The sequence below is a fragment of the Neovison vison genome, chromosome 10, assembly GCF_020171115.1.
Source record: "Neovison vison isolate M4711 chromosome 10, ASM_NN_V1, whole genome shotgun sequence".
Lineage (NCBI taxonomy): Eukaryota > Metazoa > Chordata > Mammalia > Carnivora > Mustelidae > Neogale > Neogale vison.
Genome location: NC_058100.1, coordinates 54,328,062 through 54,341,691, shown reverse-complemented (window position 1 = coordinate 54,341,691; position 13,630 = coordinate 54,328,062). Strand labels below are relative to the sequence as shown.

The 13,630-nt window shown below is 36.0% G+C and overlaps 1 protein-coding gene across 3 annotated transcripts in view; it reads left to right on the top strand.

Moving 5' to 3' along the window:
- Nucleotides 1-13,630, top strand: part of RALGPS2 (Ral GEF with PH domain and SH3 binding motif 2) — a 159,291-nt gene that overhangs the window by 119,641 nt on the left and 26,020 nt on the right. For all 3 annotated transcript variants that reach the window (XM_044267335.1, XM_044267334.1, XM_044267333.1), the window contains 5 exons: nucleotides 2,363-2,500; nucleotides 3,487-3,577; nucleotides 8,658-8,725; nucleotides 10,443-10,578; nucleotides 11,355-11,506. In XM_044267335.1, the coding sequence (XP_044123270.1) occupies nucleotides 2,363-2,500; nucleotides 3,487-3,577; nucleotides 8,658-8,725; nucleotides 10,443-10,578; nucleotides 11,355-11,506 (585 nt within the window). The remainder of the gene's footprint in view (nucleotides 1-2,362; nucleotides 2,501-3,486; nucleotides 3,578-8,657; nucleotides 8,726-10,442; nucleotides 10,579-11,354; nucleotides 11,507-13,630) is intronic.

Genomic DNA, 13,630 nt, shown 5'->3' with positions numbered 1-13,630 from the left:
GGTGAGACACAGCAATCACAGAAGGCCATATTTTTAAAAATTTAACAAACACCTATAAACTACTTACTGTGTACCTATGTTTACAAATGTTATCATTGAATTTAACCATAAGCAAAAGTAAATATATTGTACAGGGATACAGACAGATGTCTTGGGAAAAACAAAACGAGGGAATAATTTTAAGTTTTGGAGCAGTGGTTGGTTACCTCTGGATGGGGAGGCAGGGAGATGATACAAGGAATGAACAGCACAGGTAATGTTTTACTTCTTAACCTGCCTGGTCATTCACCGGTATCACATTGCTTGATAACAACCAACATTATATGAGTTAGAGTATACTTTTTAAAATGGTAAAGTCATGATTCTTAAACAAATACAAGATGAGTACATGTCATGGTTCTATTTAAATCATTAAATTTTTAAGGGGATCAGGAGGATACTGCAACCATTTCAGGAGAGAATTCAAAGTATCACACCTACCATATAGTCAAGAATGCTACGATAAATTTATTCATAGTTGCAAAACTGGTCAACATCTGTAGAACATTAATCATTTACATTTTACTGAACATAAGGCATTGGCATTTTTATGGACAGGAGTTTGTATTATTACTAGTTTTTAAAAACTTACGGAGTTTGTTAGATAGCTCAGAAAGTCCGGAAGGATACACTGGAGATAGGACGCCTGGTAATTTTTTTTTTTTTTTTGCCTATTTCAGAGACTGTCATAATTTTTCCTGACTCATAAACTTTTATATGTGTCAAATATTTCATTAAAAAGAGATGAAGGATTAAATAAGTGGAGGAGTCTATTTCTCTTTCAAGCTGTTTGTTACAGCGAAAGGGACAGGGGTCCTGTCCAGAGAAGGAATCAGATGTGAACAAAGAGTTACCTTGATTTTGTTTTCTTCAAGAAAGGAGGTGTAAATGTAGGCTCCGCTCTTCTCTGGAAAGGAGCCCACGGCGGGTGAGGAGGCTGTCGTGATTACACTCAAAATCACAGTGGAGAGGAAAAAGGGATCTTTTTCCTCTGAGATTGAAGGAAAAGTAGCTAAGCTAAAGATTCATTTGAAGTCTTGAAGTTGAGAGTCTCTAAAGGAAGTATTTATGATAAATGGCATCAAGAGTACCTTTAAGACTTCCTGAATGGAAAAAGAATGAATAGGATGAGTAAAGGATTGCCAGCCCAAGATTTTAGGTTGTTTTAAGCACCTATTGTCAAAACACTGCACAAGATTTTCATGTTATTAGAGTGCAAGATAGAGCAGCTGCCTTAAATGAGTTTATAGTCGTGAGCAGATAAGATACAGAGTTTAAACAGATTATAAAGTCATAAAAATTACCAAGTGAATGGTATTACAGATACTGTATGAATTTATAACAGCGGGTAGTGGAGAAGCTAGGGTACAGGTATATACTCTGAGGTCCAGCTCTGTTACTAACAGTTCATATGGCATTAGTCTGTCGATGTCTGTGGACCTCGGATCCTTCATCTGTAAAAAGGGGGTTTTCCTTTCTTGGAGTCTGTGAGAAAACTGAGGAACAGTTGACACTGACCTAGATATTAAATAAAATTGAGATGGGCAGAGATAAGTCTTGGAAATAGTCAAGATGAAAGAAACAGCATGAAAAAAGAACACAGGGCTTTTTTGGAAGGCAGTGTATGTGGTACATAGGTGGTTTTTTCAGAGTCCATGAAATGTGCAGTAATGGGGTAAAAAGTAGGAAAGTGTATTTTTCTCTTTAACTATAGTTGTCTTTCTTACACACTTCACATGTGTCACCTTACATATCTAGAACTGGTAAAAACCAATTTATATTTGGAGGTTATTTTGTTTGCACAGAGAAATGGGGCAGTGGGGTTGCAGTGGGGGAAAGAGTTTCAGTTTGTAGTCACATGCACTGTTTCAGAAATCCAACTGTCTTATCTTCAGAACAAAACAATACACAAATACTTCATGTCTAATGCTGTGGGAACTGCTATAAAGTTCATCAGGAGCGCCTGGCTAGCTCAGTTGGTAGAACATGTGACTCTTGATCTCGGGGCTGTGAGTTCAAGTACCCCACGTTGGGTGTAGGGATTATAAGTAAATAAACTTTAAAATAGAAATAAAAACAAGATACCCTAATAAGAGAACATTTACAAAAACATTATTTATGTATCTGACCCCAAATCCATGGAAACCTATGCCTCAGTGATTATGATTTAGCAAGGCTGTGATGTATTAACAATAAATCCTAAATACAGCATATATTTAAATGTAGTGATGAACTAGGTTTTGTTTTGTGTTTTTTTCTTATTTTTATCATGCTTTTCCAAACTACAAGTAAGAAAACACTCATTTATCTCATTTTGTTTCAGGTATCTATTTGTCAGATTTAACATACATTGATTCAGCATACCCATCAACTGGCAGCATTCTAGAAAATGAGCAAAGATCAAATTTGATGAATAACATCCTTCGAATAATTTCTGATTTACAGCAGTCCTGTGAATATGGTACGTTTCTGGGGAGTAATACTACATCATTATGCTGTGTTTCTTTTGACTCATTTATCTGAATTGATAGCCATTTTTTGCACAGCAGGTAACATCATCCTACTATAAAGGAAAATAATGATTGTTTAATATTTAGCATCCTGTTTGATACCTTGCTTTTAAGGAGTTGAAGTATTTCATATTTAAAATTTTGTTTTATCTTTTTTCTTCTGTAGCAACTTTGCTAACATAATTTATAAGATTATTTTCTGTTATCTTCATCTCATTTGATATCCCTGGTTACAGAAATAGTTCTTAACATTTTTCAGTTTGGGAAGGGACTAAGACCTATGATCCTTGTAACAGTTGACTAGCTTTCTTAAGTTCATCATTAAATAAATAACCAATTTTTTGTTCAAGAGTATTTAATGGGAAAACATGTAGAAAGAGCTTACACAAGCCCAGATAATGAGAAAAAATGTATTTTTTTTTCTCATTTTTTATGGTGTTTGGATGCTTTCAGCTTGGTAGGGAATATAGATAACCATTACTGGTATATATTTTTAAAATGTTAAACAGTGAGTTTACATTATTCAATTTATTTAAAATAGATTTGTTTTAAAGTTATTTTATGTGCATGTGTATACTTCTAAGAAAACTTTAAAAACTTCCTAAAAGTATGTGTGGGGGAGGACATTTATCAAATATGTGGGATTTGGTAAATGGAGCTGTTTGTTGTTGTTGTTGTTTTCTTAATACAATCTGAAGAGAAACCAGAGTGTGTTTGGTGTTTGTTTTGTTTTTTAATCTGTACAAACAGCATGCAACTGTAATTTTTTAAATTACCATCAGTTTTACATTAAATAAAATCTACCTCAGTAGTGTCCTCCTAGAGTTTTGGTGCCATGCAGCCTTAATTTTTCTTAAGTATGTATTTCTCAAATTAACTTTTAAAATTCTGGTTAAGATATACTGCGTCAGATAATTATTTATCACATTTTGCCTAGATATCCCCATGTTGCCTCATGTTCAAAAATACCTGAACTCCGTTCAGTATATAGAAGAACTACAGAAGTTTGTGGAAGATGATAATTACAAGTAGGTTGGATCTTCAGAAGTGGTTTAACTTTGATCTGTGTTCTACCCTTTCATCCCCTTGTGTTTAAACATCTGAATTTTATATCATATCATGCAAATGCCTAATCCCAGTTTACAGTGCTTATGATAAAGGTATTTGTATACATTCTTTATTTTATGGTTTGTTTGTTTGTTTGTTTTTAAGATTTTATTTGTTGATTTGACAGAGAGAGACTCAGTGAGAGAGGGAACACCAGCAGGGAGCGTGGGCGAGGGAGAAGCAGGCTTCCCGCTGAGCAGGGAGCCTGATGGGGAGCTCGATTCCAGGACCCTGGGATCATGACCTGAGCTGAAGGCAGACACTTAACGACTAGGCCACCCTGGCACCCTTATGTATTTCTTAAGCACTTGATATGATTGAGACAATTTACAAATACCTCATCTGTTCTTTTGTTTAAAAGTGTTTCACTTTTCTCAAGTTGTTGAGAGCTGATCTTTGATAGTTCCAGTGTAAATGTCTTCCTTTCTTTATATTCAAGCACTGAATCTTTATGGAAATTTATCTTATAATAGATTGAAAAAATAATGAAACCCTCTATAAATAGGAAAATTATTCCTTTTGTAGTGGTAATTTTTGGACACATCTTTGAATTTGTTTTCATTTGTTTTTATGGATTGAGACAATATTGAACCTTCCTACCTCTAGGGTAGAGGCATATGTCCAGTACCACACTTACCCTTTTCTCTATTATACCAAGTCCTTTATTAAGGGTTTCAGAAATCACTTTTAAAACACAGCTGCCCATTTCCTTCTTTTTAACATCTGCAGTTCTGCCCAAGGTAGGAAGGATTTTTACATTTTAAGCCTTTTTATTTTCAGTGACTACTGTACCTCTTAACTGCCAGGTTTTGGGGGTTTTTTCGGCTTTTTTGTTTTTTCGAAGATGGAAGGACAAAGAGCTTGTATCTCTTGATGCTTCTGATGCTTCTTGTAACTTTATTTGTTAATTTCAAATAAAAAGGTTTTGCTTAGCTTTATTATGCAAATTAGCCCCAAGCTTTCATTTTACTTTGTGTCTTTTACAAATTTTTTTTCCAATAAATTCCAATAAACTTCCATACTTACACATACTTTAAAAACTTACAAAGTGAGAGACTAGGTTATTTTTCATTATTAATGCATTATATAAAAATTTTCTTGTATGATGTGATTATCAACTGCTTTGTTCCATTAAGTTTCAACAGTTTTCAGTGAAGAAAGTACCAATAAAAGGCTACAAATTCTGGAAAATAACTAGAAAAAAATTCTCTTCAAAGATTAAAGCTCTAGATAATATATATTTGAATGTATCTAAAATTTTATTAATGTTTAAAAACACCTTTATTGGGGCACCTGGGTGGCTCAGTCAGTCAGGCATCTCCCTTCAGCTCAGGTCACGATCACAAGATCCTGAGATTGAGTCCCCTGTCAGGCTGCCTCCTCAGCGGGGACCCTGCTTCTTCTCCCCCTCCTTCTGCTCCCCCTGCTTGTGCTCTCTGTCTCTCTCTGTCAAATAGATAAATAAAAATATTTTAAAAAATAAAAATAAAAACACCTTTACTGCCATCTTCCCCCCGTACCATAATATTACCACTTTATATTTCTATATCAATTTTTATTTTATAAAATAGTTTATTTGAAAATATCTGAGGTCAGTGGCTCAGCTTTTCAAGGCTGCAGTTTTTTCATAGATTTGTTGTCGCCCTGGGTTAGGGGCTTCTTGCGTTTGATGGTCTGTATCTTATATTTACCACTATTTCTTCCATCTTAGCTCTAATCACTGGCATAGCACAAAACAGTTCATGTTTTGTCTAGTGAGATATCTTAAACTCAAAATATGATTAAATAGTTGTTAAAAATTTCTATATCTGGCTCAAACTTGTTGAATTTAAAAGAAGTTAAAGTATTCAATAGTGAAGCCTAAGAAATTATTGTACAGTTATAGAGGGTGGTAAATTTTTATTTACTGTGGTGAAAGTAAAAGTGTTTAGTTAGGCTAATTCTTACTTTGTTAAAAAGATACAGTAGCCAGTGAAGCCATTAAGTAGCTTTAAGTGTCGGTATACTGATGTGAGATACCCTCATTTTTGTAGGAAAGCTAATGCTGTTGTACTGATTTCTGTTTTCATGAGTGGCTAGAACCAGAATGGCCTTCCCATTACAGTCATTTTAACAAATAGTTATTAAGCATTTGCCGTAGGTGAGTTTTTTGTGCTACTTGCCAGGATTACAAAAACAAAATCCTGTTCTTGCCCTTAAGAAGCTCATCTCATGGGCGCCTGGGTGGCTCAGTGGGTTAAGCCGCTGCCTTCGGCTCAGGTCATGATCTCGGGGTCCTGGGATCGAGTCCCGCATCGGGCTCTCTGCTCAGCAGGGAGCCTGCTTCCCTCTCTCTCTCTCTGCCTGCCTCTCCATCTACTTGTGATTTCTCTGTGTCAAATAAATAAATAAATAAATCTTTTAAAAAAAAAAAAGAAGCAGCTCATCTCATACAGAACACATCCACAAGACAGATGATGACAAAGCAGTGCAGACATTACTGTGATAGATGACATATGCTCGGGATGCCATGGGAACATAGATCCAGGGGGAGACCTAACTCAGCTGTAAGTGGGAAAAATGAGGGAAAAAAGAACATGAATGGTTTCAGGAGACAGTGTCACCTCAGGCTTATTAATCTTAACAGGTGAGTAAATGGTATCTCCATGTAAGGAGTGAGGAAAAGTGTTCCAAGGGATGGAAGGATCAGAGGATTAGGGTGGGAAGCAGTGTTTTTGCTTTGGGAAATGCTCAGTCACTTGGCAGTATTGGGGCATCAGATGGGAGACTGAATAAGATAGTTTTTTAAAGATGCAGTTGTGTTTCAGGAACCTTCTAATTCAGTATGCTGAAAGTCAGCATTTTAAGATAAGAGCCATTAAAATGATTAGAAAAAAATGGTTTTTCTGATGAGAGAGATTTTCTTTCTTTTTTTTTTTTTAAGATCTTTTTTTTTTTTTTAAGATTTTATTCATTTATTTGACAGATGGAGATCACAAGTAGGCAGAGAGGCAGGCGGGGGGAGGGGGGCGGGAAGCAGGCTCCCCACCAAGCAGAGAGCCCTAAGCGGGGCTCGATCCCAGCACCCCGGGATCACGACCCAAGCCGAAGGCAGAGGCTTTAACCCACTGAGCCACCCAGGTGCCCCTGATGAGAGAGATTTAAATAAAAATGACACCTTTGGTATCCAAGGCCTCTGTTTTTTTGGCAGCTTCATCTATCTATAGGGAACCAGTATAGACACTACAAATTAATGCATGGGGTTGTTTTTTTTTTTAAGATTTTATTTATTTATTTGACAGAGATCACAAGTAGGCAGAGAGGCAGGCAGAGAGAGAGGGAGGAAGCAGGCTCCCCGCTGAGCAGAGAGCCCAATGTGGGGCTCAATCCCAGGTCCCAGAGATCATGACCTGAGCTGAAGTCAGAGGCTTTAACCCACCCAGGCGCCCCTAGTGTGTGTTTTTTAATCAGGATGGAAATCTTCCACAGTTCCCTCCATTTTAATACGAACATAATCTCTTTTTCGGTGAACCAGCATCACTGTTCCTGAATGGTGTTTTGATGATGACATAGACACCCAGCCTCTGACTTGACTGCTGTGCTTTAAGATGCTTCTGCTTTTTGTACTGCTGACAGCGGCGTGACTCACCCATAGCTTCCTCTCTGTTCCTTTCAGTTGCAGTTCTGCGTTAGGAAATTGTAGTTATTTTATTTACTTCTCTGTCCTCCACATACGAAACTGGAAGCTTCTCGAGGGCAGGATACTCTGCCTTAATCTCTGTTCTGTTCCAGTGCAAAGAGCACAGTGCCGAACACAAAACAGGTGTTCAGTAGCTGTTGATCAGATGAATGAATTCAGTATAGTCTGTAGCCCAAATAATTAAGCTGCTCCGTAGAAAGAAAAAGAACAGAGAGTTCTGGTTAATCATATATCTGTCTGTTCAGGACTACATTTTACACTGTCAAATAATTGGAATAGAATCATATATAATTCCCTGTGAGGTTATCAAGGAAATAATAAGTTGAGAACCTATAACAGATTTATCATGATGAATATCACTTGTATTGTACAATTTCATTAAAAAAACTCCAGTTGGTAGAATGCTTTTTTTTAAAAAAGTATTAATATTTAGACAAATACTTAGTAATAATGGGCTTTGTGGGCTATACCAAAGTATTTTCTACAACTGCTGTATTACCGTGTTTCTTGAAATGGCATCTACTGATAGGAGTCATAATCTCTTTTTGCTGTGGAACTCAAAACTGGATATATTATCCTAAATGGAACTTACATATCAGCTAATAAGCTTTGACTTAGGACAGGGATTTACCAGGAATTTTGCAAATAACTTTTTTATTATTAAAGATCTTTGAAGGAGCGCCTGGGAGGCTCAGTGGGTTAAAGCCTCTGCCTTCAGCTCGGGTTGTGATCTCAGGGTCCTGGGATTGAGCCCCATATTGGGCTCTCTACTCCGCAGGGAGCCTGCTTTCCCCTCTCTCTGCCTGCCTCTCTGCCTGCTTGTGATCTCTGTCTGTCAAATGAATGGATAAAATACTAAAAAAAAAAAAGAGTTGAATTAATTATTTTGGGGGATGTTTTGTAAATTTTCAGTGCTACAGAAGCCATTTGTCCATCCAGTAACAATTCTAGAAGTAATTTGTGTAATACATGAAAATTCCTGAATTTAAGTGTCAGGTATCAGTATAACTTCAAGTTAAATCACTTTTTTGTCATTTATCAAATATTTTTAAATGTCTTGAACCATTTAGTTTGGGGGAGATTTTTCTGTTTTTAAGTATAACTTTTTAATGTTTTTTTTCTCTGCCTAATATTTCTAAGGATAACCATAAGATATGCTTTGTATGAAAGAAATGAGATTTACTATTATTAAGGATTGCTCTTGAAGAAAAATATATAGCTGAGATTGTTATTAAAATGCTTTTTTTGGGTGAGGAAATATGTAATTTTAATATTGTCAAATGTTAATCATTTTATGTGTTTTGTTTATTTTTAATATTCAGGCTTTCATTAAAGATAGAACCAGGGACAAGCACGCCACGCTCTGCTGCTTCGAGAGAAGATTTAGTAGGTTAGTGCATAGTTTTTTCAGATTACTGAATAACAAATCAGATAACCTAATAAGAAATAATATGCTCCAATGTAAATAAATACTTAGCACATTATAATGCATGCAAAAATTTATTTTTGGTATTAAAATATATCACTTTGGTTTTTTTTGTTTTTTTAATTAAGAAGTTCCTTGGAGTTTATAGTAATGTACAAAAAAAAAAAACTAATCAAGGAAAATATATACAACAAACAAAAAAGGAAGTAAGTGTTTATAAATACCTCTTCTTTTTTTACTAAGAATACACTATCCTGGTCAGTGAAGGTTGATGACATTAAAATTTTCTGTGGTTTGAGTGGAAATTTTTATTAACATGAATAATTATGGAAATCAGTTTTAGTAACATTTTAGCAATTTCACTCTAATACTGGGCCAGGTACGAAAAATAATAAAAAATAGTCACAATCCTGTAATTCACCTATTGCATTATAATGGGGATAATATATGTGTACCACACATAATTAAAAACATAAAATTGGGGAGAATTGTTCATTGTTTGAGAATTTTTTTTTCCAAGATTTTATTTATTTATTTGACAGATACCACAAGTAGGCAGAGAGGCAGTGGTGGGGTGGGGGGTGGCAGTGGGAAGTAGGCTCCCCACTGAGTAGAGCGCCCAATGCAGGTCTCTATCCCAGGACCCTCGGATCATGACCTGAGCTGAAGGCAGAGGCTTTTACCCACTGAGCCACCCAGGTGCCCTGTTTAAGAAATTATTAATAAGTACCTTTTTTGAAATTTCAAATGCAGACTTTGGCACTAAACTTCATATTAGATACCCTGTAAGTATTTGGAGGCCCATTCAATAAGGTGTGTAGGAAGCAAGGGGATAAGCCATGATGATACCTAGGGGGAAAGTATATTAAAAGCAGTGGAAAACATGGCAATCTGAATCCCTTACATTTGCTTTTGTTTTCTTTGTTAAAATGATCTTTTGCAAATCTTTATACTTTTCAAGTTCTGGTTTTTTAACTCATGTAAGTCTAACAGTGTCAAAATAGATTGAAATTCCAACTTGAATGCTTGACCTGCCCCATGCTCTTTCTCCAAGAAGAAGCTAAAACTAAGAGAGAGAAGCACTGTGTAAAAGTAAATGAGCACTGAACTGGGACTCCTCTGTGTGATTACTTCCAGGCTTAATCTATGATTGTGATATTCTGGGCCCATCTCTTCTAATTCTGCTTCTTCCTCTTGAAAAGAGGCAAATACTAATACTGCCTGCTTAGTGCAATAAGATAGAAATTAACAGATTTTGTATGTTTTGGATTTTGTGTTTTAAGATTCAGAAAGCAATTATTTTTTTAAAAGATTTTATTTATTTATTTGACAAAGATCCCAAGTAGGCAGAGAGGCAGGCAGTATCGGGGGTGCGGGGGGGAAGCAGGCTTCCTGCTAAGCAGAGAGCCTGATGCGGGTCTTGATCCCAGGACCCTGAGATCATGACTTGAGCCTAAGGCAGAGGCTTAAACCACTGATCTACCCAGGCACCCCAGAAAGCAAATATTTTAATGTTCAGTCAATTAAATAGAATTAACTGTATCATCATCTTAAAATTTAAATCACATTTTATATTTTCTATCAAGGGATTAAAAAGAAAATCTTTTTGAAACAATCTGAAAAATTTCTCTCCCTCTGTGTCTCTGTCTCTGTCTCTTTCTCTTTTGCATTTAACCTCTAGGTCCTGAAGTAGGAGCATCTCCACAGAGTGGAAGAAAAAGCATGGCAGCTGAAGGAGCCTTGCTTCCACAGACGCCGCCGTCCCCTCGGAACCTGATTCCACATGGACACAGGAAGTGCCACAGCTTGGGCTATAAGTCAGCATTTTTCATTTAATCTTTCAGATTTTTAAGTTGTTTCCAGTTGAATTTGTTTTCTCTATGTTTTATTAGTTAAATACAGTTTTATTTGTATAACAGTAGTTTTTTCCTGATGTAGTAAAATATCTTGTTTGCCTAGAAGCATTTAGTTCTTCTTTTACCTTAATTTGGAAATATGCTTCTCCCTGCATTTGGGGGAAATAAATGAGCTATATTACAGAGTATCATCATAAATAAAATGAGGAAAGCAATTGCCCATTCTCCTTTTAAATTACAATTTTTATATCAAAACAGTCATTGCTTGTTTTAAAGTAGGTCACCATAAGTAAAGGTGTATAAAAATTACTCCTTTCATTCTTAAATATAATGAAAAGGAAACTGATCTTTTGTTTAACATCGTTACCTTTGCAAGATTGTTTACTCAAAATGGGGCCCATAGTTTACCTTTGCCATAATTTTTGTGAAAGTTGAATAGCTATTTCCCAAAAGTGAATGTGGAACTATTTTTTTAATGGACCTAAGACTCAAGATGAAATTAAAATATTATCTGTTACATAAGATAGGGCCTGGCCTGGTTTCCTAAAATATTTTCCTTAAACTGTTAATTTTAGGCTTTTATGGGAATATCTATGTGATAGCTTAGCATGAGAATTCAAAAGTCAGTTTAGGATAGCAGGTAAATGTTCTATATCTTGAATCTTTAAGAGTATTTTTATATCCTGAATTAACCAACAATAATAAAATATATGAAAAATACGTCTCTTTGTTTCCAGTTTCATTCATAAAATGAACACAGCAGAGTTTAAGAGTGCAACATTCCCAAATGCAGGGCCAAGACATCTACTAGATGACAGCGTCATGGAGCCCCATGCACCATCTCGTGGCCAAGCAGAAAGTTCTACTCTTTCTAGTGGAATATCAATAGGTGAGAAATACTTCTCTGAGAGGATTACAATGTATAAAACTGAGATTCTTAATAAAACATTTGGGAAAAAGTCACTAATCCTAACATACATAGAGAAACTTTGATAAAAGCGAAGTAGCAGGGGCCCCTGAGTGGCTCAGTGGGTTAAGCCTCTGCCTTCAGCTCGGGTCATGCTCAGTGTCCTGGGATCGAGCCCCGAATCAGGCTCTCTGCTCAGCAGGGAGCCTGCTTCCCTTCCTCTCTCTGCCTGCCTCTCTGCCTACTTATAATCTCTGACAATTAAATAAATAAAATCTTTAAAAAAAAAAAAAAAAGCGAAGTAGCAGTTAGATATAGGATCATCTTACTAGTACCTACTGAAGTTAATAAAGAAATCATGGTATTTTTAAAAACTGCTTGATATTTTTTACTCCAAAAGGGGAGGCATTTGAGGAATGGTGGGAAAAGAAGGTGGGCTGGTTGAATTGGTTGCTTTATGCAGTTTGGTTGTAGGAATGAGAAAAGGGGTAGAGTTGGCATACTCCCAGTTTTTTGGATTAAGCAGTTAGTTAGTTAAATGATGGTACCATTGCCATGATAGAGAAAACCAGAAGAGCAATCGTTTGTAGGTGGTGAGGTATTTGTGAAGGTTGACTGGGTTTGAGAAGTTGGGAATCCTATTTTAGATGTGTTTGGTCCACATGGAGCTGTCAGATAACTGAATATGTGACTTGAGCTCAGTGGGTTCAGGTTAGGTCTGTAGATACTAAGTATGGGTGTTTGCATATTTAGCATAGTATTTCAAGCCATGAGATTGGTTGAGGTCACCAAGGGAAAGCATGTAAATAAAAGAAGACACACTAACATTTAGAGGTCTGATTAAATTTACCTTTTTTTTTTTTTAAAGATTTATTTATTTTAGAGTGAGAGAACATAAGCAGGCAAGGCAGAGGGAGGAGAGAATCTCAAGCAGACTCAGTGCTGAGTGCAGAGCCTGATGCAGGGCTCGATCTCATGACTGTAAGATCACGACCTGACCTGAAACCAAGGGTTGGATGCTTAACCTACTGCACCACCCTGTGGCCCCCTAGTATTTTTTTTTAATAGATGCATCATCAAAGGAAGTACAAAGGAGGGATCAGTGAAATAGGAATAAAAATCAGGGTGTGGTATCACAAAAGCCCAGTAGAGGAGGTATCTTCCCCAGGAAGAGGGAAGTATTTAATGTATCACAATCAAATGCAAGAAAAAAAAAATGAGGATGGGAATTGATCAGTGTGCATTTGGCAAGATAGAAGTCATTGGTGACCTTGATAAGACCTGCTTCATAAAATAGTGGCATCAGAGCCCTGATTGGAGTAGACTGGAGAACGAGAAGCCAGGGAATAGAGATGAAGGGGACCAAAAAATTGGGACCATACTGGAAAGGGATGTGAGGTTATGAGGAAAATTTGTTTTTACTTCCTAAACTTTATTTTCTGAATCTTTTAGATGAGCATTATTTCTTTTGATTATTGGAAAAACCTTCGACTATGTTTTGTTTGTTTTTGTTTTTGTTTTTCTTAAGAAGGAGTAGAGGAGGAAAATAGCTTCTCTGATTAAGTGCCTGGTTGCTCAAGGGCTAAGCCTATTATTATTAATAGGATCATCTCAGTATTGATGAATAGTCAGTAGAAAGAAATCCAAGAAGGAGTTCATTTTCTTAAACAAATTGACTTCCTTAACCCTTTAAAGTTCCAAACGCAATGAACAAAACTGATTTAGAGCTTTCCAGCACCATTCAGCGATTTTTACATTCCAAAGTTCCCCTTTTGATAGGTACAAATGATTAAATAATGATAAAATTTACAAAATAAAAGACAAGTTAGCCACCTTAGATACCTTTTCATTAATGCTAGAAGCTGTTACTATGCAAATATCAACCTCAACCTGAAAAATAATACATAGTGTAATTTTGCAAAAGAGAGAAGAACTTTCTTCCCATTAAAAATTTGTTAACACTATGGAATCTGGCATACCACTTAAACAAAAAATAATAATAATTTTTAAAATTACATCTCTCAAGTATATATAATATTTGACTTTTCCCCATCATAAAATATTTTTTAAAGATTTCATTTATTTATTTGACAGAGAGATCACAGG